Raw genomic sequence first — 19,755 nt, forward strand, 5'->3', positions numbered from 1 at the left:
ACACCTGAACATCAGCAGGAGAGGACTCTTTAAAGTAGAGACTCTACATACTGATATACACCTGAACATCAGCAGGAGAGGACTCTTTAAAGTAGAGACTCTACATACTGACATACACCTGAACATCAGCAGGAGAGGACTCTTTACAGTAGAGACTCTACATACTGATATACACCTGAACATCAGCAGGAGAGGACTCTTTAAAGTAGAGACACTACATACTGATATACACCTGAACATCAGCAGGAGAGGACTCTTTAAAGTATCAAACACACAGTGGAAGTAGTGGCATCAGAATATACCTCAGGTAAAGTAGTGGTTCTGCAGGATGGCTCATCCCAGATGAATTTAAGTGGTGGGGGAGTGAAGGGCTGAGGCGGAGCTCATTAAACTCCTTCATGTACCGCATGGAGGAGTTACTGTCAGGAGGCATAATCATTTATCACAGTTTGTTTCTGTGAATTATAACCTTGTGACATGTTTTACTTCCTGATTTCTGCCTTCAGACCCTTTCCGCTGACTGAGCAGCGATAAAGAAAGTAAACACTTTATTGAACAACAAGATAAAACAGCCAACAGGGACATGTTTGTTCAAATACACAGACGGAACCAACAGAGAGCATCTTAAACAGGGAAGAGAGAAACACAACACAGCAACCACTCGTTAGGAAACATCGGTTTTTATACCCCAAAAATTTCAAAGGGTCACGTGGGCGGGCCTCGTGACCTGCCGTCATGTGACCTGCCATCTTTATTATTCACTGCTGGTCGCTGCAGTCAGTCACATGAAGTTCAAGAGGCAGAGACAGACAGGTGAAACAAACGGACGGACAGACAGAAAGGTGAGTGTGTGTCTAACCCCCTCAGCTTTCCCTCTAATAAACTCCGCGGTCTTTGTTTGTGTTAGCTGCTAGCATTGATAGCTAACCGGCTTCCGGGTTTGTAAATGTTGACAAACGTGTGTGTGTGTGTGTGTGTGTGTGTGTGTGTGTGTGTGTGTGTGTGTGTGTGTGTGTGTGTGTGTGTGTGTGTGTGTGTGTGTGTGTGTGTGTGTGTGTGTGTGTGTGTGTGTGTGTGTGTGTGTGTGTGTGTGTGTGTGTGTGTGTGTGTGTGTGTGGGGGAAACATAATGTCTTTTTCTTTTTTTCTGATTTCTTTCCTCAATTTCAGAATTGAGTTTTTTTCAGAATCTGGACTCAGATTATTTTTTCCCAGATGTTTCTCTAATTTCAATTCTTTCCTCAATTTCAGAATTTTGACTCTCAAGCATTTCACTTTTATAAATTTCTCAGACTTTTTACCCTCTTTTCATAATGTTCACATCCCAATTTTTTTTCATAACCATAGGCGGCACTATAGGCGGCGCCAGGGCTATAGCCCAACCAAGAATTGTGTTAGCCCTACCGTAAAACCAACTCATATTCAGAGTCAGGCCCACTTGAGGGAAATTAAACAACACGAAGGGAGACCAAGTTGAAATAGATTTCAAATAAATCATTTATTATTTGAAATATAAGTCAGTAGATGTTTGTCTGCTGCGAACACGACTCGTCTCGCTTGGGGTGAAGTCGTCCCCCGTACTCTTACCATCCATTCGGCTCTCTCCGACACATCCACTGGAAAGCTCTGGAAGCTTATGGTGCTGTTGTGGTGTTGGCATTGATGTTAGCCCCACCGTAGCTGAACCAGATACTCTGGCGCCGCTGGTCATACCTAAAACGTGTTGAAGATGAGTAGCTTGATGAAAGTAAAGCAGGAACTTTTACTTTCCTCAGAATCTTGTTTTCTCTAATTTCATAATAAAAAAATGTTTGACCTTTTCTCAGAATTTTTACTGAATCTCCAAATTTTGACTCTTGAAGAGTTCGTATCTCTCTTCTCAGAATCTTTTAAGAATCGTCATCTTTTTTTCATAATGGTTTTTTTGGTTGCATCACTATTCGCTTTCTCATTTGGCCCTAATCCTCTTCCATAGTCCTCAAATCAGTCATGATTAAAACTTGTTAAAAATCTGAAGCTTCTTGTGATAGTTTCGGAGGATAGTAAAGTGGGTGATGTCACTTCCTGTTGTGTTTCAGATGCAGGTGGTGGTTGTGTTGTGTTACTTCCTGTCCTCCCTGCTGGCTGTCTGGGCGGCGCCGGCTGCAGATGAGGTGAAGTTCCTCCCCGGGCTGCAGAAACAGCCAAGCTTCAAACACTTCTCTGGATACCTGAACGTAGCCAACGGGAAACATCTGCACTACTGGTTCGTCCGCAGGGCTTTTACCTCTACTTTAGATATAAGTCACAGTAGCGATGAATTGGTGGCCTTCCGATTAGGTGACAATATTTAGCCTTTCTACAAAATCAGAGGATCGGCTCTAACCGATTGTGTTCAGGTTCGTGGAGTCCCAGAAGGACCCGTCCTCCGACCCCCTGGTGTTGTGGTTGAATGGCGGCCCGGGCTGCAGCTCTCTGGACGGACTGCTGACTGAACACGGACCCTACCTGGTGGGTCACCTGAGACGAGCGGCCTTCTAAAAATCTATATATATTGATTGTTTAGAAACGTTCAGCGTGACAGTCGCTGTCAGCCCAGTGTCATGAACCCTCTCTGCTGCCACCTCTGTTTCAGATCCAGGATGATGGAGCGACGCTGCAGTACAACCCGTACTCCTGGAACAAGGTGGGTAAATCAGTCATGTGACCATAGCAGCTCAATATCTTTGTGATTCCTGGAAGCTGATTGGTTCAATGTTTCCTTGCAGATTGCCAACGTGTTGTACCTGGAGTCTCCAGCAGGAGTCGGCTTCTCGTACTCGGACGATAAGAACTACGTCACCAACGACACCGAGGTCAGTGATTCAGACTGTCAGGTTTTTTAGCCGGACAGTGGCTCGCAAACCCTCCCCCCCCCCCCCCCCCCCCCGGACTCGGTTATTTAGCAGGACTGGGGATCGGTTCTCGGACTGAGTCTCGGCTCCTGATTGGCTCTCGGACGGAGGTTTGAGTCTGCTGTGTTTTCTCTCCTCAGGTGTCGATGAACAACTACCTGGCTCTGAAGGAGTTCTTCCGTCTGTTTCCAGAGTTCAGTAAGAACAAGCTCTTCCTGACGGGTGAGAGTTACGGGGGAATCTACATCCCGACGCTCGCCGAGAGGGTGATGGAGGACTCCGCCCTCAACCTGCAGGTAAGCACTGATGCACTACAGGATGCTCACTTTAGCCCCCGTGGCGTGCTAACACTGGGTCACCTCTCAGGGCATTGCCGTGGGGAACGGGATGTCGAGCTACGAGATGAACGACAACTCTCTGGTTTACTTCGCCTACTACCACGGCCTGCTGGGGGGGAATCTGTGGAGCACGCTGCAGGCGTTCTGCTGCAGCGACGGCAAGTGCAACTTCTACAGCACCAAGAACCAGAACTGCTCCGCCGCTGTGAGTTCAGCAAAACCACTTCATACCGACACCAGAGAGAGAGAGAGAGAGAGTGTGTGTGTGTTTAAACCAGGTGTTTCTCCTGCAGATCGCTGAGGTTCAGGTCATCGTTTACAGTTCAGGACTCAACATTTACAACCTGTACGCTCCCTGTCCAGGTGGAGTCCAGAGACTCAGGTGAGCTATGACTTTTATGCAACGTGTCACACCTGTCCCTCAAGTCTTTAGCTACTGTGATAGCTCACCTGTTGCAGGTGTAACAGCTGACTTCCTGTTTGTTCTTCAGTATTGAAAAAGGGCAGATGGTGATCAGAGATTTGGGAAACTCGTTCATCAACCATCAGTCGACTCAGCTGTGGAGCCAGGTGAGGACAGGTGTTTATGCTAGAGTTCCTTCACCTGTCTGAAGGTAGCTTCTCCTCTTACAGCGTGTTTGTGTGTAGAAGTTACGAGGTCTGGCATCTCTTCACCTGTCTGTGAGGCTGGACCCTCCCTGCACCAACTCCACCCCCTCCTCCCTATACCTGAACAACCAGTACGTCAAAACTGCTCTGCACATCAGCCCCAAGGCTCTGGACTGGGCCATCTGCAGGTAACACTGCAAACCTGTAACACTACACACCTGTAACACACCTGTAACACACCTGTAACGCTGCACACCTGTAACACACCTGTAACGCTGCACACCTGTAACGCTGCACACCTGTAACACACCTGTAACGCTGCACACCTGTAACACACCTGTAATGCTGCACACCTGTAACACCGAGTAGACTTGGGTATTAAAAAAAGTAGGCAATCGTAATCAATAATAAAATGACAAGACAGGTACGCCATGGCTGAGCAGCAGTAATTTACTCACCTGCTGCTCTTGGCGAGGTGTGTGCCCCGGCTGTGTGACTGAAGTTGTAACCGTGTGCTGCAGCTCCGAGGTGAATCTGAACTACGGCCGTCTCTACATGGACGTCAGGCAGCAGTACCTGAAGCTGCTCTCTGCACTGGTCAGTAAACACACCTGTTCTCACACCAGTTCCTCTGGTGGCTTCAGATCCAGCCCAGCCATCCCTACAACCCTCCATCCAGTTATACAGATCTAAAAAGTGCTCTGCTCTGATTGGCTGATGTTTATTTGCAGAAGTACCGTGTCCTGGTGTACAACGGGGACGTGGACATGGCCTGTAACTTCATGGGGGATGAGTGGTTTGTGGAGTCTCTGCAGCAACAGGTAACTTTAATATTCCTCAGGTGTGTGTGTGTGTGTGTGTTAGCAGTGTTTCAGGTGTGTGTTACCTGTGTGTTTCAGGTGGAGGTGCAGAGGCGTCCCTGGATCTATGACGACTTGGACGGTCGGCAGGTCGGAGGCTTTGTGAAAGAGTTCGACAACATCGCCTTCCTGACTGTGAAGGTAAACGCCTCACTTCCTGTGATGTCGTCTCTGTGGGCGGGGCTCTGCTCGGGCTCACCTGTCCGTCTAATGACCGTGTCTTAATGTCAAATATTTACCTTTTTTTTAAAATATCAAATTAAAGACGTGTCGCCGTTATTAAACCATTTATTGCAAATTAAACTGATTTAATTTTTGACCTTTTTTGATTCGTTCTCCTGCAGGGTTCTGGTCACATGGTTCCCTCAGATAAACCAATCGCTGCCTTCGCCATGTTCTCCAGATTCATCAAGAGGCAGCCCTACTGACCTCTGTGACCTCTCTGTGACCTCCGCTCTGTGTTCTGATTGGGCACTCCGGGCTGCCGTACTTCCATTTGTGTTTGTTTATTTTTTCTTATTGTCACTGCCAGCCAATCAGCTGCCGTTTGAATGAATAATATGAAACGTCTCCAACCAATCACAGCGCTCCTCTCGACCGTTGCCATGGAAACTGCCTTCTGTGTGTGTGATGTTTGAATGTGAAGCTTGTTTTTGAATAAAGGGAAAACCAGTAAATAAAGTCTGACCTCTGACCTTCATTTCTAACATTTAAACATCACACTGATTTACATTTGATGGAGCCATCCACGGACTTCTGTTATTTATGATACGTTTTGTTTATTGTAAGTTTACTTTCTTACGCTCGTGTAATCCAAGCCGAGCCAATAGATAGGTTTATGCTTTTGTTTTGATTAGCAGTTTTGGGACACCGGGGGGAGAGAGACCAGTGACTGTAAGTTGGTAACGGCGCACCCGGTAGGCATACGGTTTTACCATAGGGTGTGCGAGAGGCACACAGAAGAGAAGGGGTTTACTCTGATCTGGCATCAGCTAAATAAAATGGACTTGTGCCCAGACCTTTCTTTAACCCATGAGTAATATCTGCTGACGGGGGCCTCAGCTCAGTTTGTTTTCAGTCCTATTTTTTTGGTTTCGGCCGCTACAATAGTTATTACAGTACTTATATCTGTCAGAGGGGGAGAAGCACTCGGGTCTTCTCCTTGAGTATAAGTACAGTTTCCCCTCCTAAATCCTGAGTGTGGAGATGAAAGATGGCACCACACACACACCCTTCCTGTCAGCCTCTCATCACACAGTACACACTGACTGTTTATATAAACACACACACACACACACACACACACACACACACACACACCTGTAATTACGCAGTTTCTCTATGTGATTTATTCCTTATATGTTTAACATTATTACTTTATATTACGAACAACAAACACAGTTCAACCTTTTTATAACTGTTCTGATATTTTAAAAACCAACCCCCCCAGACGTACACTGTTCTCTCTCTCACACACACACACACACACACACACACACACACACACACACACACACACACACACACACACACACACACACACACACACACACACACACACACACACACACACGTTTGTTGTGTGTGTGTGGTTAATAAGGGTGTGTGCATGCAGAGGTGTGTGTAACATCCTCACAGATGAAGCTGAACGTGCAGAGACCTGTCTTAAGGTTTGTGAAGTTTAAAGACTTTATTTTACAAAATGTCTCGACGTTGAATTACAAGCACTTGAATGTTGATGAACACCAGGACGGCTGAGACCGAAACCCAAGATTGCTCCGGTCATTAATGAAGAGGCTGGCTTCCTCTTTACTGAAGACCTTTGTTTGGAGTGAATAAAGAGAACTACTAAATGCCTGACGTGGCTGATGTAGATATTAGGTAGAATGTCCGCAAGAACTGACTCGACAGCCACCAGAACGATGTTCCGATGGATCTCAGGGGGAATCTCCTGCACACACTGGACCTGAACCTGGACCCTGAAGGCCTTTCAGACTCAAGACTGATATCAGCCGGGGAAATGGACCGGGCTTCCCAACATCTTCCAGCTCCGTCTCTTCAGTGCAGGACCAGTAAGTCACGTTGAAGAGTTCCTTGTTTCCTCCCAGTGTTTCCTCCCAGTGTTTCCTCCCAGCGTTTCCTCCCATCGTTTCCTCCAGTGTTTCCTCCCAGTGTTTCCTCCCAGTGTTTCCTCCCATCGTTTCCTCCAGTGTTTCCTCCCAGTGTTTCCTCCCAGTGTTTCCTCCCATCGTTTCCTCCCAGTGTTTCCTCCCAGTGTCTCCTCCCATCGTTTCCTCCCAGTGTTTCCTCCCAGAGTTTCCTCCCAGTGTTTCCTCCCAGCGTTTCCTCCCAGTGTTTCCTCCCAGTGTTTCCTCCAGTGTTTCCTCCCAGTGTTTCCTCCCAGTGTTTCCTCCAGTGTTTCCTCCCAGTGTTTCCTCCAGTGTTTCCTCCCAGCGTTTCCTCCCAGTGTTTCCTCCAGTGTTTCCTCCCAGTGTTTCCTCCAGTGTTTCCTCCCAGCGTTTCCTCCCAGTGTTTCCTCCCAGTGTTTCCTCCAGTGTTTCCTCCCAGTGTTTCCTCCCAGTGTTTCCTCCAGAGTTTCCTCCCAGCGTTTCCTCCCAGAGTTTCCTCCCAGAGTTTCCTCCCAGAGTTTCCTCCCAGAGTTTCCTCCCAGTGTTTCCTCCCAGCGTTTCCTCCCATCGTTTACTCCCAGTGTTTCCTCCCAGCGTTTCCTCCCATCGTTTACTCCCAGTGTTCCCTCCCAGAGTTTCCTCCCAGCGTTTCCTCCCATCGTTTACTCCCAGTGTTTCCTCCCAGCGTTTCCTCCCAGTGTTTCCTCCCAGCGTTTCCTCCCAGTGTTTCCTCCCAGTGTTTCCTCCCATCGTTTCCTCCCAGCGTTTCCTCCCATCGTTTCCTCCCAGTGTTTCCTCCCATCGTTTCCTCCCAGTGTTTCTTCCCAGTGTTTCCTCCCAGTGTTTCCTCCCAGCGTTTCCTCCCATCGTTTCCTCCCAGTGTTTCCTCCCATCGTTTCCTCCCAGTGTTTCCTCCCAGTGTTTCCTCCTAGTGTTTGTTCTCAGAGTTTCCTCCAGTGTTTCCTCCCAGTGTTTCCTCCCATCGTTTCCTCCAGTGTTTCCTCCCAGTGTTTCCTCCCAGTGTTTCCTCCCAGTGTTTCCTCCCATCGTTTCCTCCAGTGTTTCCTCCCAGTGTTTGTTCTCAGTGTTTCTTCCAGTGTTTCCTCCCAGTGTTTGTTCTCAGTGTTTCCTCCAGTGTTTCCTCCCAGTGTTTCCTCCAGTGTTTCCTCCCAGTGTTTCCTCCCAGTGTTTCCTCCAGTGTTTCCTCCCATCATTTCCTCCCAGTGTTTCCTCCAGTGTTTCCTCCAGTGTTTCCTCCCATCGTTTCCTCCCAGTGTTTCCTCCCAGTGTTTCCTCCAGTGTTTCCTCCCATTGTTTCCTCCCAGTGTTTCCTCCAGTGTTTCCTCCCAGTGTTTCCTCCCAGTGTTTCCACCCAGTGTTTCCTCCCAGTGTTTCCTCCCAGCAGCCGGCAGGGCCCTCAGTGCAGGACAGCAGATCTCCTCCTTGCTGAACAAAGCCCAGACTAAGCCCTGCTCTCTTTTGCTTCACTTTGGACAACCCACTTCCCAATGGAGGCTGTCACTCCCAGGTCCCCAACCTTACCCAGGACTCAGGAAATCTCTTCAGGTGAAAGTTGAAGATGTAAAGGTCAGGCTCCCCCAGATGTTCCCAGTTCACCTTCCCTCTTCACGTAGGAAAACCAGCTCAAGATTTGGCAATAAAAAGCTCAAAATATGCTTTCAGAGCACATTGAACGTTTCTGCTTCTGTAAGCAAACAGAGACACTTTAATCTGGCTTTGTTTGATTGGTCCTCTAAATTATTACATTACACTCAATTATCCATGCAGGTAAATGTACTGAACAATCAGAACACATTTAGAGAGCTTACAGGTAGAAACTCCATTACATCTGAACTGAACTACTGCAGGGTTGAAATGCTCCGTACCTTGGAGATAAAATGAAGTTAAACCAGTTACCAGTGAGCTGATGAGGTGTGGCTGCTGTTTGTGGAATGAGACACAGCTCTGTGCGACAGGTGAAGCAGCAGCATCAGCAGAGGAGGTCTGACAGAGCTCACCTGACTCACCTGAGACAACGAACAGGACCAGGAACAGTTAGTTGTTCTTCCTCCCTGCAGAGAGACAGACGGACTGAAAGACAGACGATCAGATTCACCTTCAGACCAAACTAACACCTTCCTCCAAGACCAGGCCAAACACCTGGGCAACCTCAGCTTCAACATCTGGAGATGAAGGACAGGGTGTCCTACTCTCCTCTCAACCTGGACCCAAACACTGCTCATCCAAACCTCAGCCTGTCTGAAGATCTGACCAGAGTGAGACGAGGAGGAGAGAGACAGGAACTTCCTGATAATCCAGAGAGGTTTGATCAGTACCCCTCTGTCCTGGGCTCTGAGGGCTTTACCTCAGGGACTCACAGCTGGGATGTCCAGGTTACAGACAGTACAGTCTGGGTTCTGGGTGTGTTAGCAGAGTCTGTCCAGAGGAAGGGAGTCATAAAGTCTGGATTATGGAGGATAGGTTTCTATGAAGGTGAATACTCAGCATGTTCTCCATCAGATCCACTCACTCCTCTCCTCCTGCAGAAGACGCTCCAGAGGGTCAGAGTGAATCTGGACTGGAACAGAGGAAAGCTGTCGTTCTCTGATCCTGACACTAACACACACATACACACCTTCACACACACTTTCACTGAGAGGATGTTTCCATACGTTATCAGTCTGGAGGAAGTGAAGGTATTACCACTGGAGGTGTGTGTGAGCAAACTCCAGACCTGATGGAGTCCTTGGTGACGTGAAGTCATGTGACCGTGCTGTAGTTCCTTTATAGCCCAACATTAGCCGCCTTTAGCTTAGCGGTGGAGACGTGAAGTCATGTGACCGTGCTGTAGTTCCTTTATAGCACAACATTAGCCGCCTTTAGCTTAGCGGTGGAGACGTGAAGTCATGTGACCGTGCTGTAGTTCCTTTATAGCCCAACATTAGCCTCCTTTAGCTTAGCGGTGGAGACGTGAAGTCATGTGACCGTGCTGTAGTTCCTTTATAGCCCAACATTAGCCTCCTTTAGCTTAGCGGTGATGATAATGCTCTGAATTATTGCAGAGCATTATCATCGCTGCTACGTCTGCTTTCATCTATGAGTCTGTTTTTGCCACAAATGAAATGATTCTCCATCTTTTAGAAACACATCTCTTTTATTGTGTTTAAATCAAATGGCGTATTTATTTCCCCCCAAAATGTAATGAAGTGAGAAAACAAGTATTTACATTGTGTTGGAAATGCAGTACTTGAAAGGAGCTTCAGGTCAAGGGGCTTTTCAGGTCTCATGTTCATCGTGGTCTCAAGGGGGCTGTCGACACTGAATGCTGAGCCTCCTGAAGATGCAGGGATCTGGTAGTGGCCCCGGCCCCACCATGCCTCTGTATAATCCACTAAGGACTAGAGGGAGCAAACAAACAATCAGAGTGTTGTATGCCGAGGTTTACAGTCCAAACCCAGATTAATACAAATCCTAATTCATATGTATTGAGTTAACGTTTGATGGAATTCGTTGTTTGTGCTTTTTGTTATTTATTTGTATACAATCAGCACCGACCATTGTCTCATTTATATTTGCATGTATTGTTCTTTCCATTCCTAAACGACCAACACTGGTTATGCATTGTCCAAACCCAATATTGAGATTTTGGACTTGAAGATTTCATGGAAAAACTAAACAAATGTACATTTTGAGTTTATTTTTTATTGGAATATGATTTGGGGATTTATCCACATGCATACACCTGCACGTTGTGTGGTCTGATTACTGCTAAACATCACACCAGAGCTCATTGTGGATATTCAGACACTGCTCAGGGGTTGTTTATTCAGTTCAGTGCTGCAGCAGTTTCCTCTCTAGTGGGCTCAGGCTGGCCCCTACCGGTCAGCTGGTGGAGCTGCACTGGTGTGTTAGAATATAAAACAAGACTTTACACAAGATGACATTACACACCTTTAAAGACTCCACTCAGCAAAGGCTGGTGATTTAGTACAGATAAAATACACAACTTTAATGAAATACATGTTGCTTTAACAAAGAGTGAGGGTCCGTTCAAGCACAAGTAAATCAATCCAGGATTGTTAGAGACAGCTCCGAAAGGTTCTGGATCTTTGGACTGTAAATGAGCGCAGCAGAGCTCTGTCTCTCCGGTTTCACTACTTGTTGATGTCTGCACAGAACTACTCTGTGCACGGCGTGTTTCACGAGGGACACAGACAGCGTTGCACATGCTCCGTTAGTGCAGCTGGCTGGGTGCACACTTCCTGTTAGGGGAGGGGGGGGGGTTACAATCACTTCCTGTCCCTGTTATTTGGAGTGAAACGGCACTTAAAGCTGGGAGATTCACGGAAACACAAAAAGGAGTAGGACTGGGTAGGGGGAGGGTTTATTGGAATTGGCTGTACCCCCACCTACGCGGTCTCCCTCTCTGGCCTCTGGGAGGAATGCATGAGGGGGAGGAGCGGCGAGATCTTTTGTCCTCTTGTCTTCCTGCCGACCAATCCTGGCTGTGTGACGTATCAGCTCTCTCCATAATTCTCCCGTCAGCCCTAGCAGTTCCTCAACGGAACCCTAAAGTGGGTCTGCCGGTCCTGGGGAGTCACGTTAGGTCCTGGGGGGGTCACTTCAGCTTCTGTGGGGTCACAATAACACATAAACACTCTTTATTCTGCACATATAGAGCCTTTTAAACCGGTGATTTCTGCCTCTGAGCCTCGTGTGTTCCGGGACCATGGTATGAGGTGTCTGCGGGTCAGAGAGGTATAAGTCCTCTCCGGAGACAGAGTATTCTTGTGTTATTTCGATAGCACATATACTAAAATTGGAACGATACAGAGAAGATTAGCATGGCCCCTGCGCAAGGATGACACGCAAATTCGTGAAGCGTTCCTTATTTTCTATGATTTTTTATTATTTTTATGAATACTGTAAAGATGTTGGGTGAAACAGCGCCCCCGCGGCCTTTAGCGGTACTGCAGAGCGGAGCCTCCCTCAGATGGGTGAAACAGCGCCCCCGCGGCCTTTAGCGGTACTGCAGCTGCAGAGCGGAGCCTCCCTCAGATGGTTGAAACAGCGCCCCCGCGGCCTTTAGCGGTACTGCAGCTGCAGAGCGGAGCCCCCACAACTTCAGACCATTCTTCTGTTTGCATCTCACATATTTATCTATCATTACAATAAGCAGGGTTTCACTTCATTTTACAGGAGTAATCTGTGGTGTAAATATATATAATTATATATAATATATATAATATAATTCTGCTGAAATCATAAAGCCTCCAAACAAACTGCAGATATGTGTTTGATCCCATTTGGTCAAAACACAATGAACACAGCAACAGTTTTCTGGAATTTGTGTTGTAAACAAAGGAGTCAGCTGGTACTGTTCTGAGGAGCTCTACAAGGTCCCAGTTGGGCGATAAAATACGTATTTATTGAAACACCAGATGGTATATAACCAAAACTATGTGAACAGCCTTGGTTTTTCTTTAATAGCTTGACTGAAAGCTAGAGGGCTTTTAATTTAAACAGATACAGGAAGTGAAACGTTTTCAGGAGCAGAGCAGACCACCAGGAGGCTTCAGAGTGCTGAACACTGACCACATGTAAAACACAGAACACCAGAGCATGAGGTCTAAACTAAGCATCCATGTTGGTCAGGGCTGTTTGTATTCCCTGTTCCTCTCCCCTCTGGTGTCTCTGCCCAGGTCTGCAACGAGGTTCAGAGAGCGGCATCTGGAGGAGAGAGAGGTTCAGAGAGCGGCACCTGGAGGAGAGAGAGGTTCAGAGAGCGGCATCTGGAGGAGAGAGAGGTTCAGAGAGCGGCACCTGGAGGAGAGAGAGGTTCAGAGAGCTGCACCTGGAGGGGGGAGAGGTTCAGAGAGCTGCACCTGGAGGAGGGAGAGGTTCAGAGAGCTGCACCTGGAGGAGGGAGAGGTTCAGAGAGCTGCACCTGGAGGAGGGAGAGGTTCAGAGAGCTGCACCTGGAGGAGGGAGAGGTTCAGAGAGCTGCACCTGGAGGAGGGAGAGGTTCAGAGAGCGGCACCTGGAGGAGGGAGAGGTTCAGAGAGCTGCACCTGGAGGAGGGAGAGGTTCAGAGAGCTGCACCTGGAGGAGGGAGAGGTTCAGAGAGCGGCACCTCGAGGAGGGAGAGGTTCAGAGAGCGGCACCTGGAGGAGGGAGAGGTTCAGAGAGCTGCACCTGGAGGAGGGAGAGGTTCAGAGAGCGGCACCTGGAGGAGGGAGAGGTTCAGAGAGCTGCACCTGGAGGAGGGAGAGGTTCAGAGAGCTGCACCTGGAGGAGGGAGAGGTTCAGAGAGCGGCACCTCGAGGAGGGAGAGGTTCAGAGAGCGGCACCTGGAGGAGGGAGAGGTTCAGAGAGCTGCACCTGGAGGAGGGAGAGGTTCAGAGAGCGGCATCTGGAGGAGAGAGAGGTTCAGAGAGCTGCACCTGGAGGAGGGAGAGGTTCAGAGAGCGGCACCTGGAGGAGGGAGAGGTTCAGAGAGCTGCACCTGGAGGAGGGAGAGGTTCAGAGCTCCAGTTCATACAAGGGAGTCTAATAGATAAAAGACAAAGTTCACACAGACGTATATTATATAATATTTATTGTCAAAATTAATAACTACATCTGAATTTACAGAGCTACTAAGGCAGGCACCTTCTGAAGATAAAGTGAATCAGCTGCCTTTTGTTTGAGGACGGCAGAAATACTCCTTAGGAGAGATTCAGAGAGATCAGGGGACACATTTCACTGCGACACAAACTCTAACAAGAGGACACTCAACGCGCTTGTCACAGATCTACCAAAAGGGATTTCATTATTAGATCTGAAGAGCTGACGCAGAGAGACGTGTTTAGAGACGTAACAGGAACTCTTTGTTCAGTGACCTAGAATATTCTGCTGATCTCAGTGACAATGATCAGTAGATTAATCAGACTCAGAGATATCCAGTTCATCAGAGGAGGAGACATTCAGGAGCTGGAATCAGTGCATGTTGACTTTAGAGATACCAAACTGTTCAAAGATGCTGCTTGACTTCGTTGAGCTGATTTTTGAACAAGTTGGGCTCCAGACTGCAGAGGAAGAGCTAACGGGAGCCCTGTGTGTTCAGAGGGTCAGCTGGTCTGATGCCAGGCTGTGATTGGTCGGCGGGTCAGATGCCGGGCTGTGATTAGTCGATGGGTCAGATGCTGGGATGTGATTGGTCGATGGGTTAGATGCTAGGCTGTGATTGGTCGGCGGCTCAGATGCCAGGCTGTGATTAGTCGATGGGTCAGATGCCAGGCTGTGATTAGTCGATGGGTCAGATGCTAGGCTGTGATTAGTCGATGGGTCAGATGCTGGGCTGTGATTGGTCGGCGGCTCAGATGCCAGGCTGTGATTAGTCGATGGGTCAGATGCCAGGCTGTGATTAGTCGATGGGTCAGATGCCAGGCTGTGATTAGTCGATGGGTCAGATGCCAGGCTGTGATTAGTCGATGGGTCAGATGCTAGGCTGTGATTAGTCGATGGGTCAGATGCTGGGCTGTGATTGGTTGGCGGGTCAGATGCCGGGCTGTGATTGGTTGGCGGGTCAGATGCCGGGCTGTGATTGGTTGGCGGGTCAGATGCTGGGCTGTGATTGGTCGGCGGGTCAGATGCTGGGCTGTCATTGTCAGTCCATGTAGGGGTACTTCCACTCTGTGAGGGGGACGTGAGTCTGCTTCACCACCTGAGGAGACGTCCAGCGCAGGACGTAGTGTGGCCCCCCCGGCTTATCATTCGTCCCTGGGGGGAAATACATCTGTATATCAACACATCTGTTTATATGTGTATATCTACCTCTTCTGTGTATGTACAGCTCCTTAATCAGACTTCATTCATCCTCTCTTTATAATGAACTGTAATTAAAGTGTGTGTCCTCTCTTTATGATGAACTGTAATTAAAGTGTGTGTCCTCTCTTTAGAATGAACTGTAATTAAAGTGTGTGTCCTCTCTTTATGATGAACTGTAATTAAAGTGTGTGTCCTCTCTTTATGATGAACTGTAATTAAAGTGTGTGTCCTCTCTTTATGATGAACTGTAATTAAAGTGTGTCCTCTCTTTATGATGAACTGTAATTAAAGTGTGTGTCCTCTCTTTATGATGAACTGTAATTAAAGTGTGTGTCCTCTCTTTATGATGAACTGTAATTAAAGTGTGTGTCCTCTCTTTAGAATGAACTGTAATTAAAGTGTGTGTCCTCTCTTTATAATGAACTGTAATTAAAGTGTGTGTCCTCTCTTTAGAATGAACTGTAATTAAAGTGTGTGTCCTCTCTTTAGATGAACTGTAATTAAAGTGTGTGTCCTCTCTTTATGATGAACTGTAATTAAAGTGTGTGTCCTCTCTTTATGATGAACTGTAATTAAAGTGTGTGTCCTCTCTTTAGAATGAACTGTAATTAAAGTGTGTGTCCTCTCTTTATGATGAACTGTAATTAAAGTGTGTGTCCTCTCTTTATGATGAACTGTAATTAAAGTGTGTGTCCTCTCTTTATGATGAACTGTAATTAAAGTGTGTGTCCTCTCTTTAGAATGAACTGTAATTAAAGTGTGTGTCCTCTCTTTAGAATGAACTGTAATTAAAGTGTGTGTCCTCTCTTTATGATGAACTGTAATTAAAGTGTGTGTCCTCTCTTTAGAATGAACTGTAATTAAAGTGTGTGTCCTCTCTTTAGAATGAACTGTAATTAAAGTGTGTGTCCTCTCTTTATAATGAACTGTAATTAAAGTGTGTGTCCTCTCTTTAGAATGAACTGTAATTAAAGTGTGTGTCCTCTCTTTATGATGAACTGTAATTAAAGTGTGTGTCCTCTCTTTATGATGAACTGTAATTAAAGTGTGTGTCCTCTCTTTAGAATGAACTGTAATTAAAGTGTGTGTCCTCTCTTTATGATGAACTGTAATTAAGGTGTGTGTCCTCTCTTTAGAATGAACTGTAATTAAAGTGTGTGTCCTCTCTTTATGATGAACTGTAATTAAAGTGTGTGTCCTCTCTTTATGATGAACTGTAATTAAAGTGTGTGTCCTCTCTTTATGATGAACTGTAATTAAAGTGTGTGTCCTCTCTTTATGATGAACTGTAATTAAAGTGTGTGTCCTCTCTGTATAATGAACTGTAATTAAAGTGTGTGTCCTCTCTTTATGATGAACTGTAATTAAAGTGTGTGTCCTCTCTTTATGATGAACTGTAATTAAAGTGTGTGTCCTCTCTTTATGATGAACTGTAATTAAAGTGTGTGTCCTCTCTTTAGAATGAACTGTAATTAAAGTGTGTGTCCTCTCTTTATGATGAACTGTAATTAAAGTGTGTGTCCTCTCTTTAGAATGAACTGTAATTAAAGTGTGTGTCCTCTCTGTATGATGAACTGTAATTAAAGTGTGTGTCCTCTCTTTAGAATGAACTGTAATTAAAGTGTGTGTCCTCTCTTTATGATGAACTGTAATTAAAGTGTGTGTCCTCTCTTTATGATGAACTGTAATTAAAGTGTGTGTCCTCTCTTTATGATGAACTGTAATTAAAGTGTGTGTCCTCTCTTTATGATGAACTGTAATTAAAGTGTGTGTCCTCTCTTTATAATGAACTGTAATTAAAGTGTGTGTCCTCTCTTTATGATGAACTGTAATTAAAGTGTGTGTCCTCTCTTTATGATGAACTGTAATTAAAGTGTGTGTCCTCTCTTTATGATGAACTGTAATTAAAGTGTGTGTCCTCTCTTTATAATGAACTGTAATTAAAGTGTGTGTCCTCTCTTTATGATGAACTGTAATTAAAGTGTGTGTCCTCTCTGTATAATGAACTGTAATTAAAGTGTGTGTCCTCTCTTTATGATGAACTGTAATTAAAGTGTGTGTCCTCTCTTTATAATGAACTGTAATTAAAGTGTGTGTCCTCTCTTTAGAATGAACTGTAATTAAAGTGTGTGTCCTCTCTTTAGAATGAACTGTAATTAAAGTGTGTGTCCTCTCTTTATGATGAACTGTAATTAAAGTGTGTGTCCTCTCTTTATGATGAACTGTAATTAAAGTGTGTGTCCTCTCTTTAGAATGAACTGTAATTAAAGTGTGTGTCCTCTCTTTATAATGAACTGTAATTAAAGTGTGTGTCCTCTCTTTATAATGAACTGTAATTAAAGTGTGTGTCCTCTCTTTATGATGAACTGTAATTAAAGTGTGTGTCCTCTCTTTAGAATGAACTGTAATTAAAGTGTGTGTCCTCTCTTTAGAATGAACTGTAATTAAAGTGTGTGTCCTCTCTTTATGATGAACTGTAATTAAAGTGTGTGTCCTCTCTGTATGATGAACTGTAATTAAAGTGTGTGTCCTCTCTTTATAATGAACTGTAATTAAAGTGTGTGTCCTCTCTGTATGATGAACTGTAATTAAAGTGTGTGTCCTCTCTTTAGAATGAACTGTAATTAAAGTGTGTGTCCTCTCTTTATGATGAACTGTAATTAAAGTGTGTGTCCTCTCTTTAGAATGAACTGTAATTAAAGTGTGTGTCCTCTCTTTAGAATGAACTGTAATTAAAGTGTGTGTCCTCTCTTTAGAATGAACTGTAATTAAAGTGTGTGTCCTCTCTTTATGATGAACTGTAATTAAAGTGTGTGTCCTCTCTTTATGATGAACTGTAATTAAAGTGTGTGTCCTCTCTTTATGATGAACTGTAATTAAAGTGTGTGTCCTCTCTTTATAATGAACTGTAATTAAAGTGTGTGTCCTCTCTTTAGAATGAACTGTAATTAAAGTGTGTGTCCTCTCTTTATGATGAACTGTAATTAAAGTGTGTGTCCTCTCTTTATGATGAACTGTAATTAAAGTGTGTGTCCTCTCTTTATGATGAACTGTAATTAAAGTGTGTGTCCTCTCTTTATAATGAACTGTAATTAAAGTGTGTGTCCTCTCTTTATGATGAACTGTAATTAAAGTGTGTGTCCTCTCTTTATGATGAACTGTAATTAAAGTGTGTGTCCTCTCTTTAGAATGAACTGTAATTAAAGTGTGTGTCCTCTCTTTAGAATGAACTGTAATTAAAGTGTGTGTCCTCTCTTTAGAATGAACTGTAATTAAAGTGTGTGTCCTCTCTTTATGATGAACTGTAATTAAAGTGTGTCCTCTCTTTATAATGAACTGTAATTAAAGTGTGTGTCCTCTCTTTATGATGAACTGTAATTAAAGTGTGTGTCCTCTCTTTATGATGAACTGTAATTAAAGTGTGTGTCCTCTCTTTATGATGAACTGTAATTAAGGTGTGTTACCTGAAGACCGGGCTCCTCCAAAGGGCTGCTGAGCGACCACAGAGCCAGTGGATTTATCGTTCACGTAGTAGTTTCCTGCAGCGTTCCTCAGCACTGCAGAGGCTTCCTCTATCACCTGCCTACACACACACACACACACACACACACACACACACACACACACACACACACACACACACACACACAGTCACTTATGATTATGTATTTTTACGATAGACCCATCCGAGCTGTGGGGACGCTCACCTGTCCTGAGCGAACACGGCGCCCGTCAGAGCGAACGGCGACGTGTTGTCGATCAGCTGCAGAACCTCCCTGTAGTCCTTCTCTGGGTAAACGTACACTGACAGAACCGGGCCGAAGATCTCCTGGAACACAAAACACAGAAACATGCATTAGCTGTCGTTACATCCCCGAGGACTGCCTTCAAAATAAAAGCCTAAAATAACTGCCTTCAAAATAAAAGCCTAAAATAACTGCCTTCAAAATAAAAGCCTAAAATAACTGCCTTCAAAATAAAAGCCTAAAATAACTGCATTCAAAATAAAAGCCTAAAATAACTGCCTTCAAAATAAAAGCCTAAAATAACTGCCTTCAAAATAAAAGCCTAAAATAACTGCCTTCAAAATAAAAGCCTAAAATAACTGCCTTCAAAATAAAAGCGACATAGCAGTGACGGGCCATGATTGGGGCGCAAGCTAAAATTTTGCCTAGGGCGGCACATTGGTCAGGGCTGGGTCTGGGGGTGCACCTCGCTCATGATGGCGTCCTTTGGGTCGGAGGTCTGGATGATGGTCGGCTCCACGAAGTATCCCTTGCTGTCATCACAGTTGCCCCCGGCGATGACCTTCAGGTTGGGGGAGGACTTGCTGTGATCGAGCCACTTCTTTATCCGAGCAAACGACTGCAGGAGGCGACAAAATACAGCGAGTCATAAAACGTGAATAACAAACACAGATCAGAGAACTTTATTTTGAAATACCCGCTGACAGGACGCTTCACCTTCTCATCGATCACAGCCGAGAAGAAGGAGCTGAAGTCTTCAACGGGCTGAGGGCAGAAATCCTTGTTAGTGTCCTACTATTAAACTATTACAGCATTTTATATAGTTATTAGCAACAGGCTAAAGGACCGGGTGCAGGAACTTCAGACTTGAGCCGGACTTTAGAACGTCTTTAGCAGGACTCACGTCTCCCACTTTGACCTGCTGGAGGATGTCCAGCATCTGGTCTCTGATCTGAGGCCACTTGCTGTCGGGGACGTACATCCTGGAGCAGGCCGAACACTTCTGACCCCCGTACTCGAACGCTGAGCGGATCGTCCCCTTCACCACGCTCTCAACGTCCGCAGAGGCGTGCACGAAGTGGAAGTTCTTCCCGCCGCACTCTGAGGGTTCAGCAGAAGACTCAGTACCGATCCATGATCAGTTTTTCATTAAACAGATCAACTCTGATCCTGAGTCAGTTTGATACATTGTGCTACAGGAAAGCCTGATGTTGTGTCTCCATCCTCAGATCTCATCTTTCATGTTTTACTTTGTATTACACTTTCATTTGTTTTCGTTTTCTCTTGAGGACAGTGGTGCTGCTATATATATTGTAATGTATCTGCTGGAGTTTCAGTCTGTGAGCGTCATGATGCTGACCTCCTGCCAGGCGGGGGAAGTTCCTGTAGGTG

General features: G+C 45.6%; 3 protein-coding genes and 1 non-coding gene across 4 annotated transcripts in view; 2 read left to right on the forward strand and 2 right to left on the reverse strand.

Moving 5' to 3' along the window:
* The first annotated feature begins 580 nt into the window (after positions 1 to 580).
* On the forward strand, positions 581 to 5,360 carry ctsa (cathepsin A). Its single transcript, XM_063910967.1, has 14 exons — positions 581 to 842; positions 2,078 to 2,244; positions 2,378 to 2,489; positions 2,614 to 2,664; positions 2,747 to 2,833; positions 3,013 to 3,168; positions 3,239 to 3,415; positions 3,504 to 3,592; positions 3,702 to 3,780; positions 3,859 to 4,007; positions 4,341 to 4,416; positions 4,551 to 4,640; positions 4,719 to 4,820; positions 5,024 to 5,360. Exons 1-14 carry the CDS (start codon positions 786 to 788, stop codon positions 5,105 to 5,107), a joined length of 1,476 nt encoding a protein of 491 aa, XP_063767037.1. The 5' UTR covers positions 581 to 785; the 3' UTR covers positions 5,108 to 5,360.
* A 5,908-nt stretch (positions 5,361 to 11,268) lies between these two features.
* Positions 11,269 to 19,755, reverse strand: part of LOC134882942 (52 kDa repressor of the inhibitor of the protein kinase-like) — a 439,430-nt gene continuing 430,943 nt past the window's right edge. The window contains exon 3 of the transcript XR_010168206.1: positions 11,269 to 11,438. The gene's annotated coding sequence lies outside the window, so the exon portion shown is untranslated. The remainder of the gene's footprint in view (positions 11,439 to 19,755) is intronic.
* LOC134883640 (U6 spliceosomal RNA) lies at positions 11,599 to 11,704 on the forward strand. The gene has a single exon (XR_010168302.1). It is a non-coding gene; the product is annotated as a U6 spliceosomal RNA (small nuclear RNA).
* The window catches only part of aldh4a1 (aldehyde dehydrogenase 4 family, member A1), a 12,727-nt gene continuing 6,361 nt past the window's right edge, over positions 13,390 to 19,755 (reverse strand). The window contains exons 9-15 of the mRNA XM_063910966.1: positions 19,724 to 19,755; positions 19,268 to 19,464; positions 19,081 to 19,128; positions 18,830 to 18,982; positions 18,325 to 18,446; positions 18,082 to 18,200; positions 13,390 to 14,569 (exon numbers count right to left, since the gene is read on the reverse strand). The exon at positions 19,724 to 19,755 is cut by the window's right edge and continues 42 nt beyond it. Of these exons, the coding sequence (XP_063767036.1) occupies positions 14,457 to 14,569; positions 18,082 to 18,200; positions 18,325 to 18,446; positions 18,830 to 18,982; positions 19,081 to 19,128; positions 19,268 to 19,464; positions 19,724 to 19,755 (784 nt within the window). The 3' untranslated portion in view covers positions 13,390 to 14,456. The remainder of the gene's footprint in view (positions 14,570 to 18,081; positions 18,201 to 18,324; positions 18,447 to 18,829; positions 18,983 to 19,080; positions 19,129 to 19,267; positions 19,465 to 19,723) is intronic.

Source organism: Eleginops maclovinus, chromosome 20, assembly GCF_036324505.1.
Source record: "Eleginops maclovinus isolate JMC-PN-2008 ecotype Puerto Natales chromosome 20, JC_Emac_rtc_rv5, whole genome shotgun sequence".
Taxonomy (NCBI): Eukaryota; Metazoa; Chordata; class Actinopteri; order Perciformes; family Eleginopidae; genus Eleginops; species Eleginops maclovinus.

Bases quoted from the DNA above. Each gene is read 5' to 3' on its own strand.
- ctsa (XM_063910967.1), top strand. From the start codon at position 786: ATGAAGTTCAAGAGGCAGAGACAGACAGGTGAAACAAACGGACGGACA. The intron at 843-2,077 runs GTGAGTGTGTGT...GTTGTGTTTCAG, and splicing joins ACGGACGGACAGACAGAAAG to ATGCAGGTGGTGGTTGTGTT. The intron at 4,821-5,023 runs GTAAACGCCTCA...GTTCTCCTGCAG, and splicing joins TCGCCTTCCTGACTGTGAAG to GGTTCTGGTCACATGGTTCC.